Raw genomic sequence first — 13,814 nt, forward strand, 5'->3', positions numbered from 1 at the left:
TACACACTGAGATTCACATGAAATAATTTGTCTCATTTACCTCCTGCCATTTGCTTTTTGTGTAAATAGCTGGTGAGTTATTTTATAAAACTGAAGGTTAAATTATGCTCATTCTAAAGAAGAGAATTTGACTCTTGGTTATAATATAACAGAATATCTTGTCTTGAGGAAAAAAGTCTTAAAATAATTGGATTACATAGTACACACATGCTACAAGCCCAGTTAATTGTATTTTTGAGTGGATGTGCCTCTCTGATTCAGGCATTTGAAACAAAATAAAACAAGGTGTGTTTAACATTAACAGTAATATAACAAATAATAATAATTTGGGGCATGACTCATTCCTTACATTCCTTTCCAACTACAGACAATTTCTGTTGGGAAAAGTGCCATATAGTATCGACAGTGACAACAAATTGTATTGTCCGCTGAACATCTGTTTCCGACTCCCACACTGATACTGCAGGTTGGCTACTTCTGATTTAGTCTTCACAGGCTGCCCAGCCACAGAGGAACTGGAAATTACTGGTACATTCAACTTTTATTATTGGAACACAGGAAAACTTTATCATCATGCTGGGAAGGTCTGTGTCTTTTGAAATATTGGAAGGAGGATTATGTGAGCACAGAAAGCCACATGTGACAGTTCTTAGGAAGAAGGAGAAAAGTGGCTCCTGTTCATTGTGTCTGTCCATACACATGGGTATGAATGTCTGAGATTAAAATCTCAAAATGGAACAGCATTTCTGTTTTCAAGATGTGATGTTTGATGGTGAGGGTTTGGTGGGGGGGTGTTTATTCTTAATAAAACCAGCAGCATTGCAAAAAAGGACTGGATTCTCCCAGTCTTCTCCCAGGTAGCATAGTGTCCCTATACAAAATACCTCTGGAGTTCAAAGCAGTTTCTGAGGTTTAGTTTGAATTGCAGGCTCTAACCCCAGAGAACTGAGCTGTTCTAACTGGTATTTACTTCACCAATTTACTATGATAGCAATTGAAACAGTAAGGCTGTGTTAACTAGCTGAAATTACACCTGTTAAAAAAAATCAAAGCCAATACTAAGCAATTTTTTCAAAACTAAGGGGAGTTTGTTACAATGATCGATGCCATTTTTCTCATAGTCACACCACCATTGCTAGAAAAAGGTTAAATTCCACTTTGGCTGTAAAAAAAGAAAAGAAGATACATTCTTGACAGGCACCATGAACCAGTTTGATAAAGTTCCAACTCCTGATCTGTAAACTCTTTTACAGAGAAAGGAGAGCAAGAAACTCCACTGAACTCCTGTTAACACTAATTAGAGTTGCCAGCATGCAGTGGAATCAAAGGCAAAACATGTGGAGCTCCCACTGAAGTCAAGAGGAGAAGGGTATGACTTAAAGGAGAGGCATGCAAATTAAAAATAAATGTGGTTCAACTTTACCAAATGAGCTACTCATGTAAATACACACTTTGAGATCCAACCCTTCCTACTGGGAACACTCTCTCTGCAAGTTCATTCCTAGTCAGGAGACAGCATTGTCCTTGACCACACTTGCCAAATGAGAACCTATCTTGTAAATTATGGGTCCAAGCCATGGGCCATGTAAAGCAATTGCCATGTGTTTCTTTCTACTTAAAGTTGTTACTATTGTTGCTGTTGTTAATATTCTTCTTGTTTATTCACTGTACTATAAGCAAGAACCATTATTTTCCAAGCCCTACCATCAGAAAGGCAGTGCTACTTCTTACAGCAATTTTGGATTTCTCAAAGACTTGAAATTCTAGGTAAAATCTCAGCAATATGGCAAATATTCCAAATAGTGTTAGGACAACCCACGTCCTGGCCTCAGATACAGAAAATTGCCTGTTCTTGTTTTTCATGTACTAACCAAACAATACTCAGTAGAATTTGTTTGTGAGCAGCTGGTTTTCTGTGTCCTGCTCTTCTCTCCATGTGTAAAGACACCTCAGTGACTGTGGGGTTGTCAAAAAAGAAACTGAAACTATTTTATGCTATAGTGACTTGGGTACAAGCTACACATTAGTTTTGGCTTCCACTTGCACATCAGACTATTTGCACCACCTAATTTAGTCTCATGTCTCCTAGCAGCCGGTCTAATACATCCCTGCCATCTCCCACAGTTCTAAGGGTTGTTATTGCCCTAAAACCACTGCACAGACAGGAGCAGAAACAGAAACTTTGGGCAATTGTCATCTGTTATCCTTTCTACATGTTTTAGCAGTTACGTGAAGGAAAGGTAATACTTCGGATTAAATAACTTTGTGGTTTTATTGTGATTTTTACTGAGCTCTAGAAATATCAATATGATGACTGCTGGCCTTTATGATCCACATACCATGAAACTTTTTCTCAAATATTTCCACCTTTTTCAGAAAGGGTGCACAAAGATTTTGAGGGCTTGTCACTGAAACCACTGACTGATTGAAGCAAAATGTCAGTGGAGCCCAAAGCCACAAATAATTGCAGTTACTGCTGCCTACGTAGTGGCCATGGCACTAGCACAATTCCCAAGAAAGAGAAAGGAAAAGAAGATAAAGTAGATAACAAGGAATTTAGAAGTAACATGTAGCAAATGAAACTTAAATGCTTGACACAGGCAGCTTTACAGAAGAAAACAGAAAATGGAAATACAGTATTCAAGATCTTAACTTGCACTTCTTATTTGGCATTGGTTACAGTAAAGCTTTTTCTGATATGCAGTACAAGACTGGATCCATAAGCACAGCCTGACTTACACTGAAAAATTCTATATACAAGGCTGATTTGTTCAGCTCTTTATTTAGGAGAGCGAGCAGTTACAGGCACTTTATTTTCTTGCACAGCGAATTCTGGCCATAGCATGGGGATGAGGAAGGTTCCCATCACTGTTAGTCTTTTCTGCCCATACCTTGAAGAGGGATGAAGCAGATAAGCACATGACCAGACAGCCCTGTCTCTGTCTCCCCTGAAGTGCTGGATCATCCCTCAGACTAATCAGTTACCTAAGAGATGCAGAAAGCTGCTTCTTGAGTGGTGAGGGATTATGACTCAGCACCACCAGTGTGCTCATTACTCAGGACAAACTGCGAGACTGCAGTAAGCATTCCCCAATAAATACCAAAAGGTCTCCAGATGAAACAAAGAGATGGTATTGACTGTAACACCAGAATAAAGATACAATTCTTCCTCACATTCAGTGTCACTTAGTCAGGATGATGTTTCCTGTACTCAGCGAACACGCCAGTAAAAGAATTTCCTTGGCATAGGGACAACATGGAAATGTCCTTTTAAAATCAGTTAATACCAATAGAACTCATGAGCTAGCTGGAACCATTTCCTATGCTATGGAAAGAACACTCAAATAAGGTTAACCAAGACATTTCACCCTCCCAGCCTCCCCCCTCCCCATCTATTTCTGGATGTCTTCTTTTGTTCACCCTTTGCTAATTATAGTGGCCTTGCTTAGGGGATATTTATAGTCTTAAAAGAGTTGCCTGACTTTTAGAACACTTTATTCATGTATATTTCCTGTGTTTATTGTTGCCTTAACTAATTTTTAAAAATTAATTTTACTTGATCCAAGATTTTATTTAGCAACAAAAATCAAAGTAACTTTTCTTTCAACAAATGCAAGAGCTGTATTTAGATGTGAAAAGCATTTTTCTATTTCTGAATTTCCGAACACAGATTTTAGTTTCTTTCCCTCTCCAAGTGATGAATATGACAGAAAACTCCAGAATCAGATAAAATGAAATTTCTTTTTTCACTGCAGCATGGTTACTTGGTATTTTATTTTAATAATTTATCCTTTTCTGTTGGTAATGGTTGCTTTAATGAGTGGGGTGTTTCCAAGACACAGTGTTAAATATTTTTTTTTCCGGACAACTCTAATGTTTTCCTAACCACCTATAACTGAAATTCCACAGGTTACAGAAGTGGAAAAAAGGCACTGAGAATATCTACATGAAATTACATCTTCACTTTCCCACCTCCACCATATTTCATCACTTTTGTAGTTTTTCTTCATTCCTTCTTAAATCTGCCCTTTTGTTTCTTCTGCGGTTGCACTGAAAATGTGCCTGTAGTGATGCCAGTAGCAACAACTTTCAGTCCCTATTTCAAAATAGCAAATAAAGAACATTTTAGGGAAAAAAAAATTGCCGCGTGCCTTTCAACTTTTTTTGACAGCAGTTGGATTTGGGGAAATGTCAGAGCAAAACTAACTGGTGCTCCACCTTTCAGCAGAAAGGCTTTCCCCGTCCCTGGATGCGGCCGCGCAGTCAGGCGCGGACAGCGGAGGTGAGGGCGGCACCTCCGCGGAGAGCACCTGGCAGCCGCGGCTGCCGGCGGCGCCCGTGTCCCTGTCCCCGCGCCACACAGGAGCCCCTGGCTGGGCTGGCGAAGGGCACGCAGCCCGCCGCAGCCGCTCGAGGGGGGGACGCAGAGAAGTGAGCGGCCCCTTCGCTGGGAGGGCCGCGGGAGCCCCTCAGTCCCTCGGGGCTGGAGCCCGGGGATGGGCACGGACCCCGCCACACGCCCGGCCCGGCCCTGCCCGGCCCTGCCCGGCCCTGCCCGCGCTGCCCGGCGCTGGAGCGCAGAGCTGCGGGCCGCACCTCGGGCTGCCAGCCCCGACCCTCCCCTCGGTCCAGAGGCAGCCTCAGAGGAGCAGAGCCGTGGCTCGAGTTAGCCGCTTTTTTCGGCTTTTCTCCCATGTTATTTGCTGATGCCTGCGCTGGGCACAGCCCCTCGCCTCACCTGCCGGCCCCAACACCCCTCATGGCCCCACCTGGGCCCCACCCACGGCGCCACTGAAGCTCCAGCCAAGGCCCTGGGCTCCCTCACTGCCGGTACGTGACCTTGTCTCGTCCCTTCCAGTTCTGCCATGTCCTTGGGGCTCCCAAGGCTCTCTGTGCGGGAGGTGGGGTGGGATAGTCCTGTGGGGGGATGGCGGCCTCTGCCCCTCAGTGAGGCTGAGGTGATGCTGCTGTCCTGCCCAGCAGTTTCTGTGGCACATGGAGAGCAAATGTTTCAAACCCATTTTGTAATGGGCTAAAATGGTGTGTTGTGATTTACCCAACATTAGCTCTGAATAAAACTGCTGGAATGGAAAATACGTAAGTCCTCTAGTATGTTCCTGTGGTTATACAGCTGAATAAGGTGTCCGACCTGTTCTGAGTGATCCTACAATTTGCAGCACAGTTTGAAAGCTCTCAGCTTTAGGCCTTCTCTCCAATAATGAGTCTGATGACTGAGTGCTGTGGAAAACATACTTGTGGTGCTACTAGAGACAGCACCAATAACATTCATGGTGAGGAACTACACAGTTTCTCACTCTCCTAGGTATGTTGTGTTCAGATATTGTACTTCTACATGGCTTTCATATGTCTGTATAGAAGAACATCCATTTATATGATGCAGCTTCAGCAGGGCTTAATAGGAAGTCTGTAAGTGACTTCAGTATGGCTGGGATTTCATCCTTACTGCAGGTGATCCTAAAGGCTACAGGTTGACAGAAGAACATCCTTAAATCTGACCAACTTTGATAAATCTATAGAGGCAAACTTCCACTGTAACTGGGAGCCATCCCATAGATCAGAAATATGATACAGATATTGTATACAAGTGCTGGTTCTGAATGATACAGACACCATACAAAAACTCTGGATTGGAACAAAACAAGTTCTCTTCCTGCTCTAAGATCTACAGCTGGTTATACAAAAGATCATAATTTGCAGATGAAAAAACAGTTCTTTTTGGGATTTGTTTTTTTGGGCAAAAACTTGCTAAAACTAGAGAACTTTGCAAGTGAAGCTCTGTCATTCTGACAATAAAAATGTGACCTTACTAAGTGAAATCAGGCAATATATCTGATTTTTCCAAGAGATTGGAATTGTTTAATTTTCAATGTGTAAAGCTCTCCATCATTTGGCAGAATGATCAGGCCTTCAGATCAGCAGAAAGCAACAGCTAAAAATTGTGTGAAAATACAACAGACTGTCAACATGGCTAAGCATTCCCTGTTCAGTTTCTTAGTACAGGAGTTACTGTTGGAGTTAACTTTAACATCCCTTTGGACTACTCAGCATACAAGATCTAAAAAGCACTGTTTTTTCATCTCGCCCTACAGCAATGTGATCTACATTTGCTAACAAACCCAAGTAATCTTTCTATGTCACTCACTGCTGGCAATTGTCAAACTTAAATTGGAAGCTTACATTTTGAAGGAAAACAATTAAACTGTAATATTAAACTTCTGTTTTGCGTAACCAATACCTCAAACTCAGATTAACTCAGTGTCTGCTTCAGGACTTGTAGCAGGAGTGGCTGTAGCTGTGTAACTCATTGTGTCCATAAATCAGGCTATTACATCTCTACTTAGGGGCTGGCAACTTTTTGGATTGTTACTTGCTCAAATTTTCTCTGTAAGTAACAAAACTTTGTTACTGTACCACGGCTGTTCATGGTAACTTTGCTGGTGAAGTGCTGGGGGCAGGTGCACTCAGGTGCAGAAGTGGCAGTGCTTCCAAAAACACCTACATGGAATGTGGTTCTTAGTCACGGTATGATGCTGAACTGGGTGTTAGATAGAAAACTACTGAATCCAGAGAGACTAAACTCAGTCTCCTGCTATCAGGGGTGATAACATCCTACACCAGAGTGAAACTGAAGTTCCAGCTTTGACATGGAAGGGCATAAGAGAATGCCATCTTTCTTTTTATGCCTAAAAAATGTGCCAGCCCTGAACAAACTGTTTAGAAAGGCTGCAAAATCACATGCCCTCATGATGAAATACAGTGTTTAACTTGCGTTTGTCTGGAGAAGAGCCAGATCATCATGAAGTTTATTCTAACAATGTGTTCCTCTACATTTTTAAGTGTTTGAGGAATATTTTTCTTAGATCCAGATACACCTAAGCCAGACTAAAAATCAGCAGTTACACATGACAGCATATTAACTAATCTGATTACTGGTATCAAGTGTATTCCTGCACCTCAATTTCTGGCAGCTTCCATGACTGAAAGAGCACTACAGAAATTTTATTTCATCCGCTATGTGGGTTGCATTTCCTGTCCTGATAAACACAAACTACAAAGTCCAAAAGCACTTCAAGTTATCGAATTGCACTTGATTACTTAAGTCTTAATAATATATCAACCTTTCATCATCCTGAAAATTTTTAAGGTATTTCAGCGCTGATCTTTTTCTCAAAAAACAAAACCCCAGCAGAACCCAAAACTATGTTTTGCTATTCTGTGCTAATTCTATTTAATTATTTGATTTCTGTTGTATAATTCCTTACTTTCTATGCATTCATTGATTCTCAACTACATATGGACTGAAATTTGAAATTAAAGCTGGTATATAAGTATTACATTATTACATCTGTCTAAATTGATTTCACAGAAGAAATCAGGAGCCTCCAGGAGTTTTGTTAATCCTATTCAGATTAAGTTTGCACTTACAGAAATAAATTGAAACTCTGATAATATAGTTTCACTTCTGGGGAATATGTAACACAAAGCTAGGCCTTTGTTAGTTTATGAGCTGCCAAAATATTTGTGATGCCATGTACAGAGCAAGGTCCTTTGGAGATATGTGCTTAAACTAAACCACTGTTTCTTTGAGGGCTACAGCTAATGTAAGCATGAGCAAATTTACACTAACCCCAAGAAATCTGGCTTGGGATTGATACATCAATCTGACATCAATGAATGGTCTAAATTTGCAAACTCAGTGAATAATTGCAGGATGAGCTTCTTTACCATGAAGTGCACTGGTTCTTCCTGCAATCATTCACTACAAGGTTTGTGCTCACATGGTACTTTGACCTATGACATCCTCACTAAAATAGCCAAATAAGGAAAGGTAGGGGTTTTTTTTGTGAGTCACCATTCTTTTAGTGCCTTTTGTAACTATTAACATATAGTTGATTTTTTTCTGATCTTCAGCCAGAAGAAAGTATCCTGAGGACTGTTTTACAATGCAGGTCCTGTGTTTCTCCTGCTCTAGGCAGAGACTGCTTTCTTTTATGGGTTCAGTAATAGTTAGCTCTGGAAGCAGTCTTTGAATTTTCCCTGATGTGGGCTGATGAGGAAAGACCAGTCCAGAGAAGCTGTCTGCATCATTCCTTGGGGCCAGGCAGCCTTTGGACTCTAGAAACTCTTGCAATATTTTCTTTTTAGCTTTGTACAAAGACCTTTCACCTGACTAAGACAGCTGGCAACAAATCTAGCATCCCCAGGGCATTCCTGAGTTTTCTTAGCTGAGGATAAGATGGATATATCTTACTTTTATATTTACTGAGCTTTCAACAACTCCAGAATAGCAAACAAAGGCCTTCTTTACTATTGCTATTACTATTACTATTAATTACTATTACTATTACTATTGCTATTGCTATTATCCTGAGTCTCTTGGGATGTAACCTCTGTATTGTTTCATCTGTGTATAAAGAATCAAACAGAAATATATCTCATTATGAATAAAAAAGTAATTTGTAACATCAACCCCACCAGAATTTATGGCTTAATTATTCTTTACAAAGTATTCTGACTTCACAAGACATGTAGGGATGTTTGATATTTTAGTAGGTGTTAAATTCAAATTTACTGGATTGCAATTGGCTGCTTTGGATTTTAGTCTGACATTATTATTAATCCTGACTAGTTGACTTCTTTAATTTTTCCATTAGTTTCTGATATCCTACATGAAGATGAGAGGATCTGCTCCTCAGCAAGTGTGAAAATTACCCTTAAATTGCATTCTGAAATCCATACATAGGTGATATTCAAATGCAGTGTATGCTGTGGGTAGTTCTATGCAGTCCATATTTTTCCCTTTTACATCCTCAAATTGTGACATATTCCAAAAGAGGCAACAAAAATTTGTAGATCAACAAGTGAGAAGATTGTGATAAGCTTGAACTGGTAAAAGCTTCCGAAAATAAAGTTTTAAAACAGATTTTTTCATTTGAGATTTCTTTAAAAAAACCCCAAATCTGCAGTCAGAAGGAAAGAAATAAGGGAAACTTTAAAGCTGTTGCTCAGTGGTAGGATTTTGTTATTAACTCTAGGGTAAATGTGGCCTAAACCACTGCTGGACTGGGACAGCATTTTAATCATATCCTCCCCCTGAATTCTGCTAACTACAAATCTGTACATTTAGCAGAAAGGAATATGATTGCTCCTTTATATTAATTGAAGAGACGAGGATGTAAGGCAAAATTTACAATGAAAAGATACAGTAAATAATTGTAGACATGCTCCTAGTAACTAATGGCCAGTTGTGCGAGGCACTGCTCATCATGACAAAGCCAAGATGAACTGCATACAAACCACATTTACAATTTTGTGCTGTTTAATTATTTGAGTAATTTAAATTTTTAGTCCCAGAAATCTGGTAATGCACCTGTCTTATCTGAAAGACATCTCAATATTCAGTTGTTTAGACAGGTAGGAACAAGAGTAAAATATCTTTTTTGAGCAAATACATACTTCTTAGCTGTGAATAGACAGGGAACAAAGTTAGGTGTTCTGAAAATTGCATCTTTAAAATTGCATCTTTATCACAGTTGCCTCCCCTTCCTTCTGCATTTAAAATATGTCATATTCTTAAGTGGCTTTTTTTTTTACCCTCTCTCACAGGTATTCATGTCCTGTGGAGCAATCTGAAGTAGCTGCTTTTGCTACCTTGATCAGAAGAACCTGAAATTGTGGATGGATAGAAGAGAACTGCACTCAGGAAAGGTTTGGAAATCTTTTGCTTAATAATGTTCTTGTCCTTTCAACTGTAAAGAGAGATTTTGTTACCCAGTGCTGTTAAAAAAGTAGGGTCTGATCTAAACATGGTTTTGAAACAGAAAAGCTTAAAGTTCTTAGCACTGTGTATAGTCTGGTCCCTAAATTTTGGATGTAGATGCATTTATTAATGAGTTGTTATTGTTCTGGAATGCTGTGCAATTTTGTTGATCTTGTCCAGGTAAAAAAAATAATCTGGATATGCCAGAAGGTATGAAACTGTCTGACCTCGAAGCTTCCAAGATACAAAGGGTACAAACACTAAGGTGAAAGCAATGCCTTTACAAATGTGTGAAAATCAGTTCATAAACTAAAGGCTCTATGTAGCAAATTTTTAGAATATGTGCATTTCCAGAAGCCTGTGTGTGCATGGTAATGTATAATACATCCAGAACCAGGAGAAGCTGGTCAGCATTTTCATAAACAAATTTCTGCATCTTTTGTGTCCATACTAGTAAACATAGGTTGGTTGAAGAACATAATCCAGGCTGAGGTTGGAGGTGAAGGCCATCTTTAAAACTGTTCCCTGTATAGCATGTTGAATGCTTATAAAATTTATCACTTTAATCATAAATGGAATTTTAGGGCAGATTGTAACTTAAAAGTTTATATACTGAAAGGTATATGCAAGACAGTATTTTTTAACTCTAGAATACTTTACTCTTGACTAAAGTACTCCCCAATGTGTGGATAGAAAGATCTGGTTTCAGATATTTGCTACATATTCTATTGGAAATATAACATGTTTTCAATTTAAATTTTTTTATTATTTAAAATGAGTAGCATGGCTTATAGCTGACTACAAAATTGTATACAACTGAGATAGCAAACATGTGACAGTCTTTTACTCTCTTTAATGCAATTTGGTTTTCCTCTCTAAGTAAGTTTCCTCTCTTCTTTCTCTTTGAATAGACTGAGCTTTCAATGATTCCTGCAATCATTCTCACAAAAAAATGGAGAAGCTGGAGTTGCATATGCAGCATATACAGCTTGCTTTTCTTATAATCTGGTTTATGTCATGCGTCCATGTCCTTATGGTCATGACAGACATACAACCACTCTGAGTGCAGCTTTTCAATGGATCTCCCTTTTGTGCACTTAACTCATGTAGATTCAATTCTCAGTGAAATCCTACAGTAACTGTTATATTTGGAAGCTGAGTTATTTTCTCTTAGTTTAAAAGTAGTCAGAAATTACAGGAAGTCACAAAACTTTACAGATTTCAGTAGCAAATACTCGTGGCAAAAACATCTCTCTGTAGCAGACAGACACAGTAACTAGCAATGTAACAGGGAAACTCAGATGTGACTTGAGTTCACCATCTTGAGAGTTTTTTTGAGACTGAAGATTATTCTTTCCAGAGCTGATTTTTTTATCAAGACAGTGGTTAAAAACTGTAGTTCATATCTATTGTCTGATCTCAAATTTCTGGCTTAAAATTTCAGACATGAAATTTCAGACATGCTCATAACAGACCACAAAGCTGCTTTAACAATAAGTCTGAAAAACATAAATGGTGAATTTCTGCCCACCAGAAAGCTGTGCATGAGGATTTCCTGGGTGCTCCAGCAAAAATAACAGCATTGAGGTCATTGTAGCAGCCTAGACTAAGGGAATCCCTCATGTGTCAGTGGCGATGAGAACCAAAAGGAGTCCTTGAGATATCTACTTCCTCATTGCTTTCTGTTCCATGTATATCCTGCTTACGTTTCAGCCTGCACAGTTAATTAGACACACAGGGATGCATAAAATAATATCCCACTGAGAAACTGAATATTCCAAATATGGACTTATACAGTATGAATGGAGGTGGACAGAAATGGCATTCTCCCCAATGTTAAATAAGGTAATGAAATAATTACATAAATGAATGTGGAATGGTGTAACAGGTGTGCTTACAACCTTGAGTACAGGTCAGACAGTGAGTGATGCTGACAGGGAAGGAGTAGGATTATGTGAGGCCCTATGGATGTTAACAATGGTTGTGATAAATACTGCAGTACAGAAAAGCTGAACTGAATATTGAATCTCTTTGCTACAGCTAATTACAGGCTCAGGTGGAAGTCAGCGGCCAGTTTCCCCTTCTAATAGTCTGCCTACTTCAAGCCAAATAAATAAAGAATGAGATGCTTTGGGGGGAGAAAACAAAACTCATGCTTTCCTGCTTGAAGTACAAGATTGTAAGAAATAGTATTTTTTTCTTGACTGAATGATAATATAATGTAAAATTGTTACCTACCTTAAGTTCTCTAAAGAAGATGCTACTCCTTGCCCACTCAACAATGGAGAACAGGGTTTGGTCAGCCATTTTACACATAAGCCCGAATGTGTTGAGCTTCTCATGTTTGCTTCTGTTGGCTTGCTCTTGCTGCAGATATGCCATGATTTTAGCTTGGACTTGTGGCTCATCAGGCTCACATTTCAGGAGTTCCAATATCAGATGTGGGATACTTGCTGGTGAGCTTGTTTGATAACTATCCATGTATGAGTAGCCCATTATTGACTCTGGTGAGCTAGTGTAAGGGTCAGGGTACTCGGACTTGATAGCACGGCTTGGAAAATGGCCATAGGTTTGGTAGCCTTGCAAACTGCCGTGGGGTGGCATCGTCATGCTGATCGGAGAGGTCACAAAGGGACTCCTGTCATAGTCTGTAGGAGGCAAGGCAGTATGGTTCAGAGGTAGGCCTTTAGAAGCTGAATGGATATTCTGGATTGCAGAGGATATTGTCAGGTCGGTTGGCATTGCTTGGATCACCTGAGTCATGGCTTCCAGTTTCAGTCCATTTGCTCGGATAAGAGCTTTCTTCTGCTGCTTCAATGCCCTGTCTCTCTTGTACATTGGTCCAAACTTGTTTCGACCGCCACGCATTCGGTCAGCTCGCACAGCTGTCAGGGGAAAGGAGGAAGTAAATCATTACTAACACTTGGAATCGACATTCATAATCAAACATATATTAGGAAGGAGCAGAAATGTAAAAATTTAACTCTTCTTTTTTTTTTTTTTTTACAAATTCAGAGTTGCACTTTTATTCCTAAGGAAAAGGATTTATTTTGACTTAACAAATGTCACTTTTTTCTAGTGATTTAAATGTCACATGCATATATTACTAACAAAGAAGGACTTCTCTGTACATTGATTAGGACACAGGGACAAACACAATGGATGGCTACAGGAATTTCACACCTGCTATGGGATCATGTGGAAATCTCAATGTACATTTGGGTTTTTATCAAGCTACTATGTCATTAAGAAACAAGGGCTGAAGTCCAGAATTTGTCTGAGACGTATCCAGCAGACCACATGTCTCATTATAATCATTCCATTACTGCCTTCCACCGCAGCAAAACATCTGAAATGTAAATTGTGAAATGTTCAGTAGTCACAAAGAGGAATACATTTCTCTTGGCAAAAAGGAAGCATTTCCTTTTGATGATTCTGTCCAGGTTGGTGTAAAACTTTGAGATTTCTAGTTAGTTGAGCTCTATGGTAATGTTTAGCTGCAGTTGGAATGTGCAGAGAGAAAGCTGTCAGCTTGCTTCCTTCTACGTGGAAGATAGAAGTGAAACAGAAACTATTGACACTGTTCTGGCTTATAATATCTCTAGAATTAGAAATAATTAAAACAAATCCTACTCAACAGCTGCCTTGGGAGTCATACTGGTGGTCTCTGTCACCGCAGTGTCTGTCACCATGGGATATATGTGATGGACTAGTGAGGAGCTTTCACCAAGCCCACCTTGCCCAGCGGCAATTAGATTGAAAGAGGAACCTTTGACAGCCTGGTGACATGTTGAGACTGCTGAGATTGCTGGAGGTTAAGTTCTTGAGCTTTTTATCTTAGGGATTAGTAGGACATTAAAAATTTATTATGAATGCTAGATACGCATAATACTGTACCTTATCACATAAGGACTTTAACGTTTAATGATTTTTTTGGTCCATGGTAATTTATGAACTCGACTTTTAAGGCTATATATATCACTATCAGGGAAATACACATATAAATGTCACAAGTATTTACAATTAAGAGAAC

The 13,814-nt window shown here is 39.5% G+C and overlaps 1 protein-coding gene across 4 annotated transcripts in view; it reads right to left on the minus strand.

Moving 5' to 3' along the window:
- Positions 1 to 13,814, minus strand: part of NR5A2 (nuclear receptor subfamily 5 group A member 2) — an 87,831-nt gene that overhangs the window by 58,360 nt on the left and 15,657 nt on the right. For all 4 annotated transcript variants that reach the window (XM_053950236.1, XM_053950235.1, XM_053950238.1 and 1 more), the window contains one exon: positions 12,020 to 12,666. In XM_053950236.1, the coding sequence (XP_053806211.1) occupies positions 12,020 to 12,666 (647 nt within the window). The remainder of the gene's footprint in view (positions 1 to 12,019; positions 12,667 to 13,814) is intronic.

This window comes from Vidua chalybeata, chromosome 9 (genome assembly GCF_026979565.1).
Source record: "Vidua chalybeata isolate OUT-0048 chromosome 9, bVidCha1 merged haplotype, whole genome shotgun sequence".
NCBI lineage: Eukaryota > Metazoa > Chordata > Aves > Passeriformes > Viduidae > Vidua > Vidua chalybeata.